General features: G+C 42.7%; 1 protein-coding gene across 1 annotated transcript in view; it reads right to left on the bottom strand.

The window, feature by feature from the left end:
- Positions 1-13,119, bottom strand: part of LOC126272810 (A-kinase anchor protein 14-like) — an 86,929-nt gene extending 73,810 nt beyond the window's left edge. Inside the window, exon 1 of the mRNA XM_049975997.1 lies at positions 12,740-13,119. Within this exon, the coding sequence (XP_049831954.1) occupies positions 12,740-13,066 (327 nt within the window). The 5' untranslated portion in view covers positions 13,067-13,119. The remainder of the gene's footprint in view (positions 1-12,739) is intronic.
- Between the last annotated feature and the right edge of the window lie 6,332 nt (positions 13,120-19,451).

The following is a 19,451-nucleotide window of genomic DNA, read 5'->3' as shown; positions in this document are numbered from 1 at the left end:
AACTGTGATTATATGAAAAGATATGATAGCACCTTCAGTGTTTAGATTGAAATTTGGAAAGTTCTCATTCTAGCAAACCTTTCGTAATTTTGCTGTAGTAATAACTTTAAGAATTTCAAGTAGATATTTATGTTTTATGTTAGGGTAAGTGTGAAAGAGAGTACAAGAGAGTGTGTATGTGGGACATTCGCCAATATTAAATTTTCAGTTTGTAGTTCTCTATAGAAACTTGCAAGTGTTTCAGCTTAGTATTGTGGGAACGAATCCACCAGTGGTTGCCCTACTATTGGATGACGGATGTTCAAGCATGTTTGAATATGTAAGAGACAGCCAGAATGTTCGCGACTATATAGTTAAATTCCAGACGTAAAGTACAGCTTAAAGTTTATTTCATTTTATTTGTTTAACAAAAGCGTTTTGAGTTGCTTCTTTCAATGACGTCAAAGAACTAAGAGCAGTGGTTTGTTCTTACTAGATTTCGGCGCGAGCCGCGCCCTGAAAGTCAGTTCTGATTGGCCGTAATTCTGTACAACCAATAAGAAGTGAGGCGGTTTGCTACCTAACGCATGAGATATAGGTGCTTGTAGAGGCACAGAGAGGAAGAAAGAGGTGGACTAGTTTTCGAAGGAGCCGCTCATGCTGAAAGTGTCCGAACGCATTATGTGTAAAATGAAGTGATACAGTGACTTCCGCGTTTCGGTACAGTGATAAAGGTAGCTGGTGTTTACCATTAACTATTTGTGAAATTTTGAGAGTCGAAAGATATTTTCTTCTGGAGAAAATCGCGTGTGTAAACTTTGAACCAAAAGCGTGGCGGTACTAAGTAATTTTTTTTACTGAGTATTTATGGCGAGCAAAAACTTTATTTAAAGACAACCACTGAATGCCGAGTGCAAAAGTAAATAGCAGTTTATTGACTGTGTCACTCTCGTTAACGTTTCGGAATTGGATAGGAAAAGTTCTGGCTGTTTGAGTGTGGCGAGGACTGTGAACAGGAACTTTAATTATTTGAACACATGTGGGCTGATGATCTTGCTTAATAGCAATAAAAAATCCTAATGCAAGTTCAAAAGGACCTTTGAACTTAGAAATTTGAACATCAACCCATTTCAGATTTATTCTTTAGAGTTCACAAGACTATTTTCAGTTTTTTGTACTTATAGCGTCCTCCGATGTGTAGTTACGGAATCTCAGTTTCTTCAACACTGCTTTTCTGACATCTCTTAAGTAGCTGCAGCCAGGACTTAACGTGTGCAGATCTGCAGCAGTATCGAGATAGGTGGGCTATTTATTTTGCAGAACAGCCGTCGACGTGCGAAAAAGAGCGCGTTACGTCGCGCACTTAATTAAATTGATCAATTAATAACCCCTCCTCCCTGCCGAAAATCCCCTGCGCCCCCACTCACTCCTCCTACACTCCCTGCCCCTACCTGGAACAATGATTGGAAGTACAAAACTTAATGGGAAATTCAAAACTTAGTAATAAATTCGAAATTCGGAGGTAAATTCAAATGCTAATTACATTGCATTGTGAAGGTTACAATAATAATAACATATTCTCTCTTTATAAAAATTCAATTAGCATATCACTGGTGTGGAAGGATGTAGGGTGCTCTCTTTATTTCATCACCCTTGGAATGCTAGCACACTCTGACTATAATGTAACAATCCAAAATGGCTGATCCAGAATACTGGCGCAGTCTAAGTCCCCATTCTCCTATTGGCTGGAAATTCCAAATCAGCGAGAAAATTCATCTGTTTTTTTCCTATGGCTGTAAAGCATGGGAGTTGGGGAGGGGTAATTGCCATTTGTCAAGCACTAGAGAGTAGCTCTAACCAGTCTTGTCACTAATTGCTGGATGTAGAAAAGATGTTTTCGCTATTAGTCTAGCACTAGGAGATTCCTCCAGCCAGTCTAGTGAACAGTCCTATATGGGAATGATAGCTAATAATAATAGGACAGCAAACTATCACTAAAGTGCAGGGGAGTAGCCTCCTGTAGATCAACAAGAGGAATAGCTTCCACAATGAAATCTTCAATCTGCAGCTGAGTGTGTGCTGATATGAAACTTTTTCCTTGCAGTCGGATTACACTCACCAGGCAAGTTATAACTCAAATGAGAATCCTTGGAGATAAGGCAGTGTCCTTTATAGGAATATATAGGAAAGTGCTCTACTGAGCACTGGGTTGCGAAAGGCAAAGTTCCAAAGTCTTGGTCTGGCACACAGTTTTATTTCAAACAACTACGAGTTTCTTTTTTTTTTTTTTTTGTCTACCGATAATTAGTTGGACCATTCTTGTTTATTGTAAGCTTTGGATTATTGTTCTACTCGCCCTAGAAGTGGAGTTATTACCGTTTTCCTCCACGCCTGCAGAGGGAAATGGGCGGCTGCTGAATGCATCTAACACCCTCTCGTGACTTCCTGGCGAGCTGCTTGCGATTTTCTCGGCCTGTTATGCATACAGCGCCTTATGTTATATTGACAGAGAAATGATAAGAGGAGCAGAAAGAAGAGAAAGGCATATGAAGTATGATGGAACAACAGGCCAGAAAAGAAGACAGAAGAGGAGGCTTTTGGAGGATGAAGTAGAAGACCCTGATAATCCATCCTATAGTGCAGGAATGTATTGAGAAACTTTGATAGCCATTTACCGTAAATTACAATTTTCCGAATATAAGGAACATTTTCTCAAAATCCACTCAAGCTAGAGAGATGAAATTTTTATACAGCACTCCTAGTGGTCAAACTTACATTGTAACTCAGCCATTTGACAATATGTTCAGTAGTTTCATTTCAGTTTAATTATAAAGCAATTATTTGTAAAAAAATTTGGGTCATTAATAAAAAAAAATAATTGGAAGGAAATTAGAAAAGATACTCCAAAATCCCTCTGTCATAACTGCAATACTAAACCACTCTAATGTAAAAAAAAATTCAAATTTTTCAATTTGGTAGTTTATTCATAAATGTTCCTCAAACTTAGTGATTTTAACATGGGCAGCATAGGCATCTCCGGATCCCCTTAAACTGCCAGTAAGTTTCAAGTGGAATAGTTGTTGGGAGAGACGTAAGGATAATTAGTAATATTAGGGGACAGACCCACTGAACCTGCTGCTTTGTTACACTGAAGCCGCAAGGAAACTGGTATAGCCATTCGAATTCAAATACAGAAATACGTAAACATTCAGAATAAGGAGCTATGGTCGGCAACGCCTATTTAAGACGACAAGTACCTGGCGCAGTTGTTAGATCGGTTACTGCTGCTACAATGGCAGGTTATCAAGATTTAAGTGAGTTTGAACGTGATGTTATAGTCGACGCACAAGCTATGGGTCACAGCATCTGCGAGGTTTTCCTTACGACAATTTCACGGGTGTACCGTGAATATCAGGAATCCGGTAAATCATCATATCTTCGTCATCGCTGCGGCCGGAAAAATGGTCCTGCAAGAACGGGACCAACGACAACTGATGAGAATCGTTCAGCGTAATAGAAGTGCAACCCTTCCGCAAATTGCTGCAAATTTCAATGCTGGGCCATCAGCAAGTGTCAGCGTGCGAACCACTCAACGAAACATCATCGATTTGGGCTTCCGGAGCCGAAGGCCCAATCGTCTACCGTTGACGACTGCACGACACAAAGCTTTACACCTCGTCTGTGCCCGTCAACACCGACATTGGACTGTTGATGACTGGAAACATGTTACCTGGTCGGACAAGTCTTTTTGCAAATTGCATCGAGCGGATGGACGCGTACGGGTATGGAGACAACCTCATGAATCCATGGACCTTGCTTGTCAGCAGGGGACTGTTTAAGCTGGGGACTGTTTAAGCTGGTGAGCGATATGTAATGGTTTGGGGCGTGTGCAGTTGGAATGATATGGTGCCCCTGATACGTCTAGGTACGACTCTGACAGGTCACGTGAACGTAAGCATCCTGACTGTTCATCTGCATCCATTCATGTCCACTGTGCATTCCAAAGGACTTGAGCAATTCCAGCGACACCCCACACGTCCAGTATTGCTACAGAGTGGCTCCAGGAACGCTCTTCCGAGTTTAAACACTTCTGTTGGCCACCAGACTCTCCAGACATGAACATTATTGAGTTTATCTTGGATGCCATACAACGTGCTATTCAAAAGAGATCTCCACGCCCTCGTACTTTTACGGATCTATGGACAGCCCTGCAAGATTCATGTTATCAATTCCCTCCAGCACTACTTCAGACATTAGTCCATGCCACATCATGCTGAGGCACTTCGTGCTCGCGGGGGTCCTAAACGATATTAAGCAGGGGCACCAGTTTCTCTGGCTTTTCAGTGTACAGTATTTGTGGAATGGACAAGAGTAAGCAAAACATCAGAGGTTAATTCAAAAGTGACATGGCTTTTGAAGACCAGTAGTGAATGTTGTCCTTATTATTTCGTTTAAAATTTCAGTATTGGAAAAGTTGATTGAATAAGCACCACTTCATTTATTCGTTATTTAGACAGCTTTGTACTTCACACTGCACCACGCATTGGCGTTCCTTCCCGTTCCATTCGCGGATGCAGTACGAGAAGAATGTCAGCTTAAAACTTCTTTGCGCATGCTGTAATCATTCTAGTCTGCGATCGTGGTCCCTAAGGGACCAAAGAGTAGGCATATGTATGGTCTTACTAAAACTCTCTGTGGTACCATTTCTAGGAGCCTTGAAAGCAAACTTTCGCAGAATAGTTGATGTCTATGTTTAAAGGTGTGCCATTTCATGCTTTTGAGAATGTCCGTGACGATTTTCCGTGAGCCGAACTAACTGTGAAAATTCTCCTTCTTTGTACACGTTCAGTATTCCAGACTAGTCCGATTTGGTGCGAGTCCCACACACTTGAGCGGTATTCTAAGATGGGTCGCACGAGAGTTTAAGAACTATGCTATACAAATTGATTAGAATTTTATAGTATTTTTCAATTAACTGAATACTGCACCTGCTTTACCTACGACAGACCCCATGTGATGGTTCCATTCCACGTTACCACTAATGGTTAAATTCTCGTGTTTGTGTAAGTTGACTGATCCCAGTTGTGACCCCTTGATAACACTGGTCTAACCAGTGTTTGAATACAAATATGGTCCGACCAAAGTTGGAATGCGCAGCTGTGACGCGGGGAAAGGCCGCAAATTAGCTCACCGCAACGCTGCAAAGCATCCAGAACTGAGCTATAAAGACCGCTCTGCGTCTTCCGAGGGGATAGTCCACTCGTTTTCTGCACGGAGATACTTGAATCCCGCTCATGCAGGACATATTCAAGATCATCGCGAGATCTTTCTACTAGAAGACGGGACAATCCAGCAACCGGGTATTCCGTGAACTGGACCACCAACCACACCACAGGCCACACGTTGACTTGACCTGTTGCGAGAATAATTTTCTCGCAGAAGACACAGGATATCATCACGACAGCACCCAAGGACAATATTTGTAGGTAAAATTTTTCTTTTCTTCTCCACAGGAAGGGCAGTAACAGTTTTTTCATGCTTGCGCTGGTCAACATGCCTGAGTAAGGTAAGTTCGCCAATGAAGCGTCACCCCATTAGTGATCACTGACGTTGTAGTCTTTGGATATTATGTTTACCCGTTTTGCGAAATGCATAGATTCACGGTTCAGAATTTTTATTAAAGGAAGTTGCCAAGTTGTGTGTCTCTTTGAAATCTCGTCAGAATCTGACTCAATTTTTGTGCAGCATGTTCCAGGCAGTACTTTTTTTATAGATAAATGCATCATCTGCACAAGCGTCTGAGGGTACTGTTAATATCTTCTGCCAGATAACTAATTTAAAAAGTGTAAAACAGGCGTCTCACGACACATCCTCGGGGCACACCCAAAGTTACTTCTGTATCTGTTGGTGATTTTCCACCAGAGATAACGTACAGTGTCCCCCTAATAATAAATCCTCAGTCCAATCACTGATATCGTTTAATACCGGTTGGTTGGTTTGTAGCATTAAAGGGACCAGGCTGCTTCGGTCATCGGTCCCGTTTAATACCGCATATGTTCGTACTTTCATTAATAAGCGCTGATGTGTAACTGATTTAAACCCTCTTAAGTAGTCGATAAATACTGAGTCTACCTGAATGCTTTGATCCATGGCTTTCAGGAAGTTATGAGAGATGAGAGCGAGTTGAGTTTCGCATGAATTGCTGACATGGAGAACGTCATTCTGTTCGAGATAACTCATTACGTTTGAACGCAAAAGAAGTTCTAACTATTAGCTGTACATTGATGTCAATGGTATTGAGCGTTAGTTTTGTGTTTCACGTCTATCACCCTTCTAGTAGACAGGTGTGATCTGTCCATTCATCCAGCGTGTCAAATTGAATTCTTAGTCAGGGTGAAATCATGTTACTAAATTATAAATACATTAAAACATAGATCTCACACCTCTTCGGTATCAGTCATGCCGAGCGTGCCAAGTTTTCATTTGAAGTAAATATATATTTAACGTCATTTTCAAAATACTGTAGACGGAAAATAATTTGTAAAGTGAAAACTGTCTAAAATAAAAATGATTTGGTATGCGTGGGTTTAGCCAGCTGTCCTACAAAAAATATTGATATTAGCCAGCAAAAATTTTTCTCATCACAAGTGAAAAGTAATTGTGGTTTGCATAGCCGTTACGTTTGTGTTCATGTCGCGGAGTAACGACATCAAGGAAGCTGGTTTTAAGTGGCAGGTGACAAAAGATCAGGGGGATGAAACATTTCTTAGGAATAAATTAATGTAAAATATGAAGTTCCTATCTAACCTTCTTCTCATGCTACTGTAAATATGTGAAAATAAGGAGCGCAACAATCTATTGGTTTGCTCACAGCAATTTACATTAGCCTCCTAAAGGTGTACGGACGCAGGAGGAGCTGGCCACTCTTCGCGAACAGCTGAGTGTGTTGATGGCCGCAGTCAGCCGTCTTCAGGCAGCTGCCTCGGAGTGTAGCGGGAGTGGGGAGTCTGGTGCGTCGCAAGGTACACCCCAGGTGTTACATGCTTCACCCACTGTCCCTGCTGTCGAGATATCTTCGCGGGTACCTGGCGCGGTTGGGCCACCCTCTCCCCAAGCAGAGTGGCGGGTTCAGCGGCGTTCGCGGCGCACGAGGCGGAGGGTAAATGTGGAGGCTGGCCGTGTGGCATCGCCCGCTCTGCCTGTGAGTGGACATGTTGCTGCTCCTTCAGCAAGGTCTGAGCAGGCACACGGGGGGAGAGGTTTATTAGTTATTGGGAGCTGCAACGTTAGGCGGGTGATGGAGCCCCTTAGGGAAATAGCGGAAAGGTCGGGGAAGAAGGCCAGTGTTCACTCTGTCTGCTTGCCGGGGGGTCTCATCCGAGATGTGGAGGAGGCCCTACCGGCGGCGATAGAGAGCACTGGGTGCACGCGACTGCAACATGTTGCTCATGTCGGCACCAATGACTCCTGCCGTCTGGGTTCAGAGGTCATCCTCTGTTAGTACAGGCGGTTGGCGGAATTGGTGAAGGCGGAAAGCCTCACTCGCGGGGTGGAATCAGAGCTCACTATTTGTAGTGTCATTCCCAGAACCGATCGCGGTCCTCTGGTTTGGAGCCGAGTGGAAGGCTTAAACCAGAGGCTCAGACGATTCTGCGGAGAGCTGGGGTACAAGTTTCTCGACCTCCGCTATCGGGTGGAGAAATGTAGGGTCCCCGTGAATAGGTCAGGCGTGCACTACACGCCGGAAGCGGCTACAAGGGTAACGGAGTACGTGTGGAGTGCACATGGGGGTTTTTTAGGTTAGAGAATTCCCTCCCTAGGCCCGACAAGGCGCCTCCTGAGACGCGGCAAGGTAGGAGTAGGCAAAATGCAACAGGGAATAACAATATTAATGTGCTAATAGTAAACTGCAGGAGCGTCTATAGAAAGGTCCCAGAACTGCTCTCATTAATAAACGGTCACAACGCCCATATAGTACTAGGGACAGAAATTTGGCTGAAACCAGACGTAAACAGTAATGAAATCCTAAACTCAGATTGGAATGTATACCGCAGAGACAGGCTGGACAGTGAAGGGGGAGGCGTGTTTATAGCGATAAGAAGTGCAATAGCATCGAAGGCAATTGACGGAGATCCGAAATGTGAAATGATTTTGGTGAAGAATAATTTGGAAAATATTTCGAGTAGATTTCCCCACCATCTGGGTGGAGATTTTAATTTGCCGGATATAGACTGGGAGACTCAAACGTTCATAACGGGTGGCAGGGACAAAGAATCCAGTGAAACTGTTTTAAGTGCTTTATCTGAAAACTACCTTGAGCAGTTAAACAGAGAACCGACTCTTGGCCATAATATATTAGACCTGGTGACAAAAAGACCCGAACTATTTGAAACAGTTAATGCAGAACAGGGAATCAGCGATCATAAAGCGGTTACTGCATCGATGATTTCAGCCGTAAATAGAAATATTAAAAAAGGTTGGAAGATTTTTCTGTTTAGCAAAAGTGACAATAAGCGAATTACAGAGTACCTGACGGCTCAACACAAAAGTTTTGTCTCAAGGACAGATAGTGTTGAGGATCACTGGACAAAGTTCAAAACCATCGTTCAATATGCGTTAGATGAGTATGTGCCAAGCAAGATCGTAAGAGATGGAAAAGAGCCACCGTGGTACAACAACCGAGTTAGAAAACTGCTGCGGAAGCAAAGGGAACTTCACAGCAAAAATAAACATAGCCAAAGCCCTGCAGAGAAACAAAAATTACGCGAAGCGAAATGTAGTGTGAGGAGGGCTATGCGAGAGGCGTTCAATGAATTCGAAAGTAAATTTCTATGTACTGACTTGGCAGAAAATCCTAAGAAATTTTGATCTTATGTTAAAGCGGTAAGTGGATCAAAACAAAATGTCCAGACACTCTGTGACCAAAATGGCACTGAAACAGAGGATGACAGACTAAAGGCCGAAATACTTAATGTCTTCTTCCAAAGCTGTTTCACAGAGGAAGACTGCACTGTAGTTCCTTCTCTAGATTGTCCCGCAGTTGACAAAATGGTAGATATCGATATAGACGACAGAGGGATAGAGAAACAATTAAAATCGCTCAAAAGATGAAAGGCCGCTGGACCTGATGAGATACCAGTTCGATTTTACACAGAGTACGCGAAGGAACTTGCCCCCTTCTTGCAGCGGTGTTCCGTAGGTCTCTAGAAGAGCGTAGCGTTCCAAAGGATTGGAAAAGGGCACAGGTCATCTCCGTTTTCAAGAATGGATGTCGAACAGACGTGCAGAACTATAGACCTATATCTCGAACGTTTATCAGTTGTAGAATTCTGGAACACGAATTATGTTCGAGTATAATGACTTTTCTGGAGACTGGAAATCTAGTCTGTAGGGATCAGCATGGGTTTCGAAAAAGACCGTTGTGTGAAACCCAGCTCGCGCTATTTGTCCACGAGACTCAGAGGGCCATAGACACGGGTTCACAGGTAGATGCCGTGTTTCTCGACTTCCGCAAGGCGTTCGACAGTTCCCCACAGTCGTTTAATGAACAAAGTAAGAGCATACGGACTATCAGACCAATTGTGTGATTGGATTGAGGAGTTCCTAGATAACAGAACGCAGCATGTCATTCTCAATGGCGAGAAGTCTTCCGAAGTAAGAGTGATTTCAGGTGTGCCGCAGGGGAGTGTCATAGGACCGTTGCTATTCACATTATACATAAATGACCGGGTGGATGACATCGGAAGTTCACTGAGGCTTTTTGTGGTTGATGCTGTGGTGTATCGAGAGGTTGCAACAATAGAAAATTGTACTGAAATGCAGGAGGATCTGCAGCGAATTGACGCATGGTGCAGGGAATGACAATTGAATCTCAATGTAGACAAGTGTAATGTGCTGCGAATACATAGAAAGATAGACCCCTTATCATTTAGCTACAAAATAGCTGGTCAGCAACTGGAAGAAGTTAATTCCATAAATTATCTGGGAGTACGCATTAGGAGTGATTTAAAATGGAATGATCATATAAAGTTGATCGTCGGTAAAGCAGATGCCAGACTGAGATTCATTGGAAGAATCCTAAGGAAATGCAATCCGAAAACAAAGGAAGTAGGTTACTGTACGATTGTTCGCCCACTGCTTGAATACTGCTAAGCAGTGTGGGATCCGTGCCAGATAGGGTTGATAGAAGAGATAGAGAAGATCCAACGGAGAGCAGCGCGCTTCGTTACAGTATCATTTAGTAATCGCGAAAGCGTTACGGAGATGATAGATAAACTCCAGTGGAGGACTTTGCAGGAGAGACGCTCAGTAGCTCGGTACGGGCTTTTGTTAAAGTTTCGAAAACATACCTTCAACCGAAGAGTCAAGCAGTATATTGCTCCCTCCCACGTATATCTCGCGCAGAGACCATGAGGATAAAATCAGAGAGATTAGAGCCCACACAGAATCATACCGACAATCCTTCTTTCCACGAACAATACGAGACTGGGATAGAAGGGAGAACCGATAGAGGTACTCAGGGTACCCTCCGCCACACACCGTCAGGTGGCTTGCGGAGTATGGATGTAGATGTAGAAAGGTGCTAGTACCCCACTGTTGAGCTCCTTAAATTCACACACACACACACACACACACACACACAGAGAGAGAGAGAGAGAGAGAGAGAGAGAGATTAGCCTATCATGTTCCAACTACAGAAACACCTTCGGTTGCAAGAGAAAAGTGAGAAATATGACGTAAGACTTAAGTGATAGTATTGTCATTCATTCCATCTCTCAGCAGTTTAATGTCACACATTAAGTCTCAGCCCAATCACTACCTGAGACTTTCTTTCGTATTTAAAAATTGACTCTGTAGCGAGTATCATGGAGATGTCATTGTTTGCCACTTTCTTCGCTGCAACTCAAGATAATCTGTCGTATCTAAGTGGAAACGGCACCTTGGGATCTACTGAAAATATGTATATGAATTCTTAACATGTCAGGTTTTTTGGAGTCATAAACACATTGTCCTAGCGCACCTCTCGATGGCTGCCTATTGTTCAAATCCAGTTGCCGTTACCCATTTTCAAACTATGCGTAGTATCAACGTTTAAGCAAACTTTCGCTGAAGAGCTAAATTAATGATAATATAATGATCCAATATTTCCGCCGTTTCAGTGTAATTAAAGAAGTAAAAATGGAAGAGCCGGGATTTCAATCTTTGCAGAATGCAGCCTCCAAATGATTCCAAATCATCCAGATGTTACCTTTGCTGTAAAATGACAATGTTAGAAGTTTAATACCTCATTTCAACAACATTCTTTAGAGATCACAACCTGTACCGATAGTTCTAGCAATAAATTACACCACAAAACGCGATATTGAATTTTTTGGCTCATATCCTGGTAATTTCCATGAATGATTGCCTATCGAAGTCACAGGGTCCAAACGTATATATTGAACGTGCGATCATAAATCCATAATGCGACTCTGGTGGCGGAAGTTATGAGTATGTTTACGGTGATCCCTACAGCAACGACAAAAGAAGAGAATTACAAAATTACTTATATTTGCAAAGGAGATGACTTCTATGTTGTCATCATGTAAAAGTCCTTTATTTTGGTCTGAATGGATAATTTGGAAGAGTGGAACCATGTATTCTTCCAATTCTCGTTCGTTTTCCGCACTGTCCGAAATGAAATTGTAACGGTATTTCAGCATCGAAACTGCTCTTATGAAGTTTTACACACTTCGCACCACCACAGTCTACACAGTCCCTTCTTTCCTCGTCCAGTAGTACTACATACAAATGTTAAGTACCATAGTGCTCAGAGCCATTTGAACCAAGTACATCATACTTCCGAAAAAAAGTCGAACAATTTTCTACGCTACACAACATGGAATTCGATTTTTCATTGTGAGAGAATCCACCGAAGAAACGTCAAGAAAACCAGACATCCCACTCACTAACGACATAAATTGTCTGGGATTGCCTAACAACTGACAAATACCAGAATGAGATTTTCACTCTGCAGCGGAGTGTGAGATGATCTGAAACTTCCGGGAAGATTAAAACTATGTGCCGAACCGAGACGCGAGCTCGGGACCTTTGCCTTTCGCAGGCAAGTGCTCTACCAACTGAGCTACCCAAGCACGACTCACGTCCCATCCTCACAGCTTTACTTCTGCCAGTATCTCGTCTCCTATCTTCCAAACTTTACAGAAGCTCTCCTGCGAACCCTGCAGAACTAGCACTCCTGAAAGAAAGGATATTGCCAAGACATGGCTTAGCCACAGCCTGGGGGATGTTTCCAGAATGAGATTTTCACTCTGCAGCGAAGTGTGCACTGATATGAAACTTCCTGGCAGATTAAAACTGTAGGCCAAGGACCCGAGTTCGAGTCTCGGTGCGGCACACAGTTTTAATCTGCCAGAAAGTTTCAACTCACAAATAATCCGCAGAGGTATGTAATTTACAGCAACTAAGGGAACGACGGAAAACATAAAAATGACGATCACAAATAATTAGTCACAACGCTTGCCACAAGAGTCGCATGATCCATTTACGATCGCACGTTTGATATATATCGTTTGGACTCCGTGACTTCGATAGGCAATAATTCTTGGAAATTACCCAATCCTTACATGTTTGCTTAAGAGAGGAGCACATTATATAAAAAAAATTGCAAGAAGCAATGTTCCAACAGTATTAGACAACAGTGTAAAACACATAATAGAATTATGAGTTCTTGTGAATGTGAAAAGAAAAATACACGCACCTCATAAAAGTGAAAATCGCTTCGCGAGTTTCTCCTGCAGCCCGTGTAGTCGATGCAGTACATCATCTCAGCGTTCTTCGGCCAGCTCCGAATATATTCGTCGACTTTCTGCAGGCCGAGATCGGGAGTGAAGTCGCTGACTGACGGCCACTGCACTAAGCATTTCGGTGTCACAATGTGCTTCCGAAAGTCTACGTTGACACCCTGTCTTCTAATTTCCTCTACCGCCGATTCCAAGAGATTCTCGATAAAATCTCTGGCGATTTCTTCTACACTTAAACAATATGGATCTTTCTGATAACTGCCGTTAGTTGAAACGTCGTTCATTTTTAAGCGCCTAAGAGCAAGAAGCGATTGTGCTTTCCTTACAAAAACCGATCGAACTTCTATGTTTATCTTTGCCGTCAGCGATAATTATACTTCTCTGTCAGAGATAGACGCAATATACTGGCGAGCGAACATTCAGTTTAATTACGAACTTCTGGTTATCTGTTTACTAGTGAAATATCTGAACACTACTCGAAAAGGCTTACTGAACGAGGCCCACTGGACCCGCGTGCGGGCGGATGACGATTCAAATCCGCGTCCGATCGTGTAGAATTTTCTAGGATGCAGGCCACATTTAGGACCAGCATCTAATAAGCGAGAAATCGCGATCACTATTCACTTTAATTCTTGACCTTTCGCTCGTCGCACTATCTAGTAACGTCTGTTGTTACCATATCCACGACGGGTCGCGACGATACAATTTTATCTGGCGGTTCCATTTCCAGTCAGTTTAATATCATTTCTAATTGATTATGTTTTTGTTTCATCCTTATCTTAACATCTTGTTTCCAAGCTGATAAAAAGCTGGTTAACTTTATTATATTTATTTGTGAACAGTGATCGAAAACCACATTAACCCACTTCTTAGGTCATTATAGTTTCTAATAACGTAATAGGTCACTGCATTGGCTTCAGTGCCACGTAATGTGTTTTGAAACAACATTTTCCTCTTTGACAGTTTATAAAAACACCATAAATGTTAATGTATCCATACACACTGTCCGAGAACTTTTACTCCAAATTTGTTTAAATACAACAGGGGTGTATACGGATGTAGGAAGTTATATTTTTTTCTCTCGTACCTCATGAAGTTGTTAAGTATCACGTAGAGCTATGGCTAGTTCTTGGGACTAGTTTGTAGTTCCCCGCGGATCGATAGGGTAGCGCTCGTAGAGCGCGAGTCAAAGATCACGTGATTGCTCGAGCAGCGATCGATACTTCGAGCTCTGCAGAGTATAGCGAAACTTCGAGCATGTTAGAACGCGAGCATCGTTTGCCCAGCCCTCCGGTTTACTATATTTGTTCTGGCACAAATCATTCAACGTAGCGCAGATGGTAAGTTTCAGTCTTTGCAGCAGCAGCATCGAGACAGAAATAACGCCTAAGTAACCAGTATTAAGATAACATAGGTCTCAAATCCTGGTAGAGGACACACATTTGCATAACAGCATTATTTTCTTCCCTCATTTTATTTCCTGTAGGAACATTTTTCTAACAAATCACTACCAGGAACGGGTTTTGATCAACATTATTAATAGAGTATGGAGTTAATTCTTCTACTAATGGTGCAAACTGTGTCTGAAAGAGAAGTAATTCCTTTTTCACAGGGAACTGGCCCTCAAAAAGCAAAGCAAGAAAGAAATAAGAAGAAGGTAAAATATTATTCTCGGACAATACATAATTTGCTATGTTTTCGTACCGTTGAATCCAAAATTATAGCTACCTTCTTACACTTCTTTATATTTTGGTAAGTGAAGGATGAAAGTATGGAAAACTGCGAGCTAAACGCGAAACACATATCAAACCACAGTCCTATTGTTTTCTGAAACAGTTGGCATTTTGACGTACGACAATTACGAAATAACGACGTTAACAATTTCAAAATCTGTTATGCAAGGGTAACGCCCATCTCATTAGACTTCCCGCAAACGTAAGCTAGTTTTAACGTCACACTCCGTATCGAAGGCGGAAAGAGCTGTCTATCGACTTTTGTGATCGTACTGTTTACTAAAATGATTCGCCTCAGTGGAACTGCAGAGAACGCTGTGTCTTTACTGCAGGATACGTTAATCTCGAAGTTACGTTGTTTGTAAATGTGTCAAGTACGGCATTCTTATGGGCTGGGCTGTTGATAAAGGAGATATTAAAGTGTTTGCAAGATCTAATTCCGAAACTTACTGAAAACGTGTCAACTATTTTTCCTAATAAGTCTTCGTCAACACTGAATATGAGACAATTTGATGATTTACAAACAAAAAACAAGTTGAAGCCCGTCAGCACAGGACCAATTTAACGTATATACTCAAAGTTGTTCATTAAGGCGTCTTAACAACGTAAGTATATTTTAAGAAACACTGGACATTAGTTTCAGGAGTTGGTCTGCAAATAAAAAGGACGGACAGCCATTTAGCCAGACAAATTGAAATGGCAGCTCAGTTAACTTATTTTCTATAAATAAATGCTATTTCAAAACGGCAACACACTGAGTATCTCTCGAAAACGCGACGGTTTTTATACAATTTGTTGCAATAAAATAACTAAAAAGTCTCTCGAATGGTTGACACTAATTTACCTTTTAACTCTTATGCAAATGTGTCAGTCTTTTCTACGCTTTTTATTCAGGGTGGTAGTTTGTTTTACTAACGGGCCAACATGTCGGATTGTTTACTGCATTTGCATGCTTAATTTGTAAATTATTGACGGTGACAACTCACTTCTGACAGAGCACTCTTGTATGTACACAACATCAAATATTACAGAACATACTTTTATTAACCTAATAAGGAAATCACAAAACCTTTTAGAAAGGAGAAAAAGAATTGAGAACCAGATGCAAACCAGCAATCTTCCCCCATAACAATTCCACACTCATAACAGCACTAACCCGCTAAGACATTGTACTGTACTATAACTTACAGCTCCTATAAGTTTTATGTAATTATGTGACGCTTAATTATAATGGAAATGAAGTTGAGGGTTGTTTTGAGGGAGGAGACAAGACAGCGAGGTCATCGGTCTCATCGGATTACGGAAGGACGGGGAAGGAAGTCGGCCATGCCCTTTCAAAGGAACCATCCCGGCATTTGCCAGGAGCGATTTAGGGGAATCACGGAAAACCTAAATCAGGATGGCCGGACGCGGGATTCAACCGTCGTCCTCCCGCATGCGAGTGCAGTGTGCTAGCCAACGCACCACCTCGCTCGTTGAAAATGAAGTCCGATGCTTCTAGACAGAGCATAGGAGAACGATGCGGGAGACCCGCTCCGCCATACTAGCCAAAGTCCTAATGGAGGTGGTACGCCGTTGCTTTCCTCCGACCGTAATGGTGATGAATTTTAACGATGAAGACGACACAACAGCCAGTCATCTCGGCAAGTGAAAAATTCCTTTCAATATATTTAAGATATTTATTGCTTTCAAGAATACAACGCGATATATGGAACAATAACTAAATATTCTCTGAACCAGCTATTCAGCTTATAGCGACGTCAGGCGTCAGATGAAACAGATGTCAGTTAATAAGCTGATCGGCTGGCGCATATCAACAGAGTTCGCGCGCTGACCGCTAGGAGCGCTGTGAGACGCTTTCTCCTTGCTGCAGTGCGTGCTCCATGAATTTAGTAATTTGCTTTGACCTTTTTAGTATTCCTGTTACTGATACTGCTTCCTCACTTAATTACCAAAAAACTGGTACTATTCGTTGCACTGGAAATGTTTCATAATGTTTTTCCTGCCGTTATGTGAGTTTAAAATAAACGTCTCGTCTAAATAAAGTGCTGAACAGAATTATACGTCGCGCTTATCTTATTCTCGCTGCGGACAAGAACACGATATGTTACTCCCATCTGGCCTGGATCTCCGCCCCCCCCCCCTACCTTTTATAAATCCCTCCAAATCCTTGAACTCCATGCACTCCGCTTCGCCTATCGCATCCGTCTCCCCTCCCCCACGCGGATCCTGTACGATCTCATACCGTTCCCCCACCTCCTCCTTTTCCTTGAGAGGATTTTTTTGTTTTTGGGTCATCAGTCTACTGACTGGTTTGATGCGGCCCGCCACGAATTCCTCCCCTGTGCTAACCTCTTCATCTCAGAGTAGCACTTGCAACCTACGTCCTCAATTATTTGCTTGACGTATTCCAATCTCTGTCTTCCTCAACAGTTTTTGCCCTCTACAGCTCCCTCAAGTACCATGGAAGTCATTCCCTCATGTCTTAGCAGATGTCCTATCATCCTGTCCCTTCTCCTTATCAGTGTTTTCCACATATTCCTTTCCTCTCCGATTCTGCGTAGAACCTCTTCATTCCTTACCTTATCAGTCCACCTAATTTTCAACATTCGTCTATAGCACCACATCTAAAATGCTTCGATTCTCTCCTGTTCCGGTTTTCCCACAGTCCATGTTTCACTACCATACAATGCTGTACTCCAGATGTACATCCTCAGAAATTTCTTCCTCAAATTAAGGCCGGTATTTGATATTAGTAGATTTCTCTTGGCCAGAAATGCCTTTTTTGCCATAGCGAGTCTGCTTTTGATGTCCTCCTTGCTCCGTCCGTCATTGGTTATTTTACTGCCTAGGTAGCAGAATTCCTTAACTTCATTGACTTCGTGACCATCAATCCTGATGTTAAGTTTCTCGCTGTTCTCATTTCTACTACTTCTCATTACCTTCGTCTTTCTCCGATTTACTCTCGAACCATAGTGTGTACTCATTAGACTGTTCATTCCGTTCAGCAGACCATTTAATTCTTCTTCACTTTCACTCAGGATAGCAATGTCATCAGCGAATCGTATAATTGATATCCTTTCACCTTGTTTTTTAATTCCACTCCTGAACCTTTCTTTTATTTCCATCATTGCTTCCTCGATGTACAGATTGAAGAGTAGGGGCGAAAGGCTACGCCTTGTCTTACACCCTTCTTAATACGAGCACTTCGTTCTTGATCGTCCACTCTTATTATTCCCTCTTGGTTGTTGTACATATTGTATATGACCCGTCTCCCCCTATATCTAACCCCTACTTTTTTCAGAATGTCGAACAGCTTGCACCATTTAATAATGTCAAACGCTTTTTCCAGATCGACAAATCCTATGAACGTGTCTTGATTTTTCTTCAGCCTTGCTTCCATTATTAGCCGTAACGTCGCAATTGCCTCTCTCGTGCCTTTACTTTTCCTAAAGCCAAACTGATCGTCACCTAGCGCATTATCAATTTTCTTTTCCATTCTTCTGTATATTATTCTTGTAAGCAGCTTCGATGCGTGAGCTGTAAAGCTGATTGTGCGATAATTCTCGCACTTGTCAGCTCTTGCCGTCTTCGGAATTGTGTGGGTGATGCTTTTCCGAAAGTCAGATGGTATGTCGCCAGACTCATATATTCTACACAGCAACGTGAATAGTCGTTTTGTTGCCACTTCCCCTAATGATTTTAGAAATTCTGATGGAATGTTATCTATCCCTTGTGCCTTATTTGACCGCTCCAAAGCTCTTTTAAATTCCGATTCTAATACTGGATCCCCTATCTCTTCTAAATCGACTCCTGTTTCTTCTTATATCACATCAGACAAATCTTCACCCTCATAGAGGTTTTCAATGTATTATTTCCACCTATCTGCTCTCTCCTCTGTATTTAACAGTGGAATTCCCATTGCACACTTAATGTTACCACCGTTGCTTTTAATGTCACCAAAGGTTGTTTTGACTTTCCTGTATGCTAAGTCTGTCCTTCCGACAATCATATCTCTTTCGATGTCTTCACATTTTTCCTGCAGCCATTTCGCCTTAGCTTCCCTGCACTTCCTATTTATTTCATTCCTCAGCGACTTGTACTTCTGTATTCCTGATTTTCCCGGAACATGTTTGTACTTCCTCCTTTCATCAATCAACTGAAGTATTTCTTCTCCTTCTTTGTACCTATGTTTTCCTTCCCAACTTCTGTGATGGCCCTTTTTAGAGATGTCCATTCCTCTTCAACTCTGCTTCCTACTGCGTTATTCCTTATTGCTGTATCTATAGCGTTAGAGAACTTCAAACGTAGAAGATACAGATCCTGTACACCTCCCGCAAACTCGATCCTCCTCACCCACTTGTCTCGCCCATCCTCTCCCGCCCCCGCCCGCTGCCGTGCCTGTATTCCCACGTCCCACCCGGTTTCCATCTCTCCACCCTCCTTACCCTCTCCCAAGGTGGCTTCCACCAGCTCCCCCTCCCTGATGATGCCCTCCTTCCATCCACATACCCATTCTACCAACTTTGATCCTCCCTCCCTCTTCCTCTGTCTGTTCCTTCGGGCACCCTCCCTCACTCCTCCCTTTCTCCCCACTCCTCCCCTGGGCTTCCCCTCCCCTGTCCCTCTACCCCTCCTCCCATCTCCTCAGCCATTAGCATCTTTGTTCTCTTCTCCCCACCCTTTCCCCTCCCCCCTCACTATTCTTCCCCTCTTGTCAGGTCCCCGGACTCGCACACGTAATGTGGACTTTCGCGCGCTGCAGATCATCGCCGTCTGTGTCTCGTGTGTGTGACGTCGTTTTGTGTTTTTAGTGTCCGCCGTCACACTTCTACGTTCACTTGTGCCGTCGGATTCAGAAGTGTTCTGTGCGCCGTGTCAACGTGTTTTCAGTGTCGTTATCGTCGAGTGTGAACGGCTCCATGTTTTGTTGTGT

This window comes from Schistocerca gregaria, chromosome 5 (genome assembly GCF_023897955.1).
Source record: "Schistocerca gregaria isolate iqSchGreg1 chromosome 5, iqSchGreg1.2, whole genome shotgun sequence".
Classification (NCBI taxonomy): Eukaryota; Metazoa; Arthropoda; class Insecta; order Orthoptera; family Acrididae; genus Schistocerca; species Schistocerca gregaria.
This window is presented reverse-complemented; position numbering and strand designations above follow the sequence as displayed.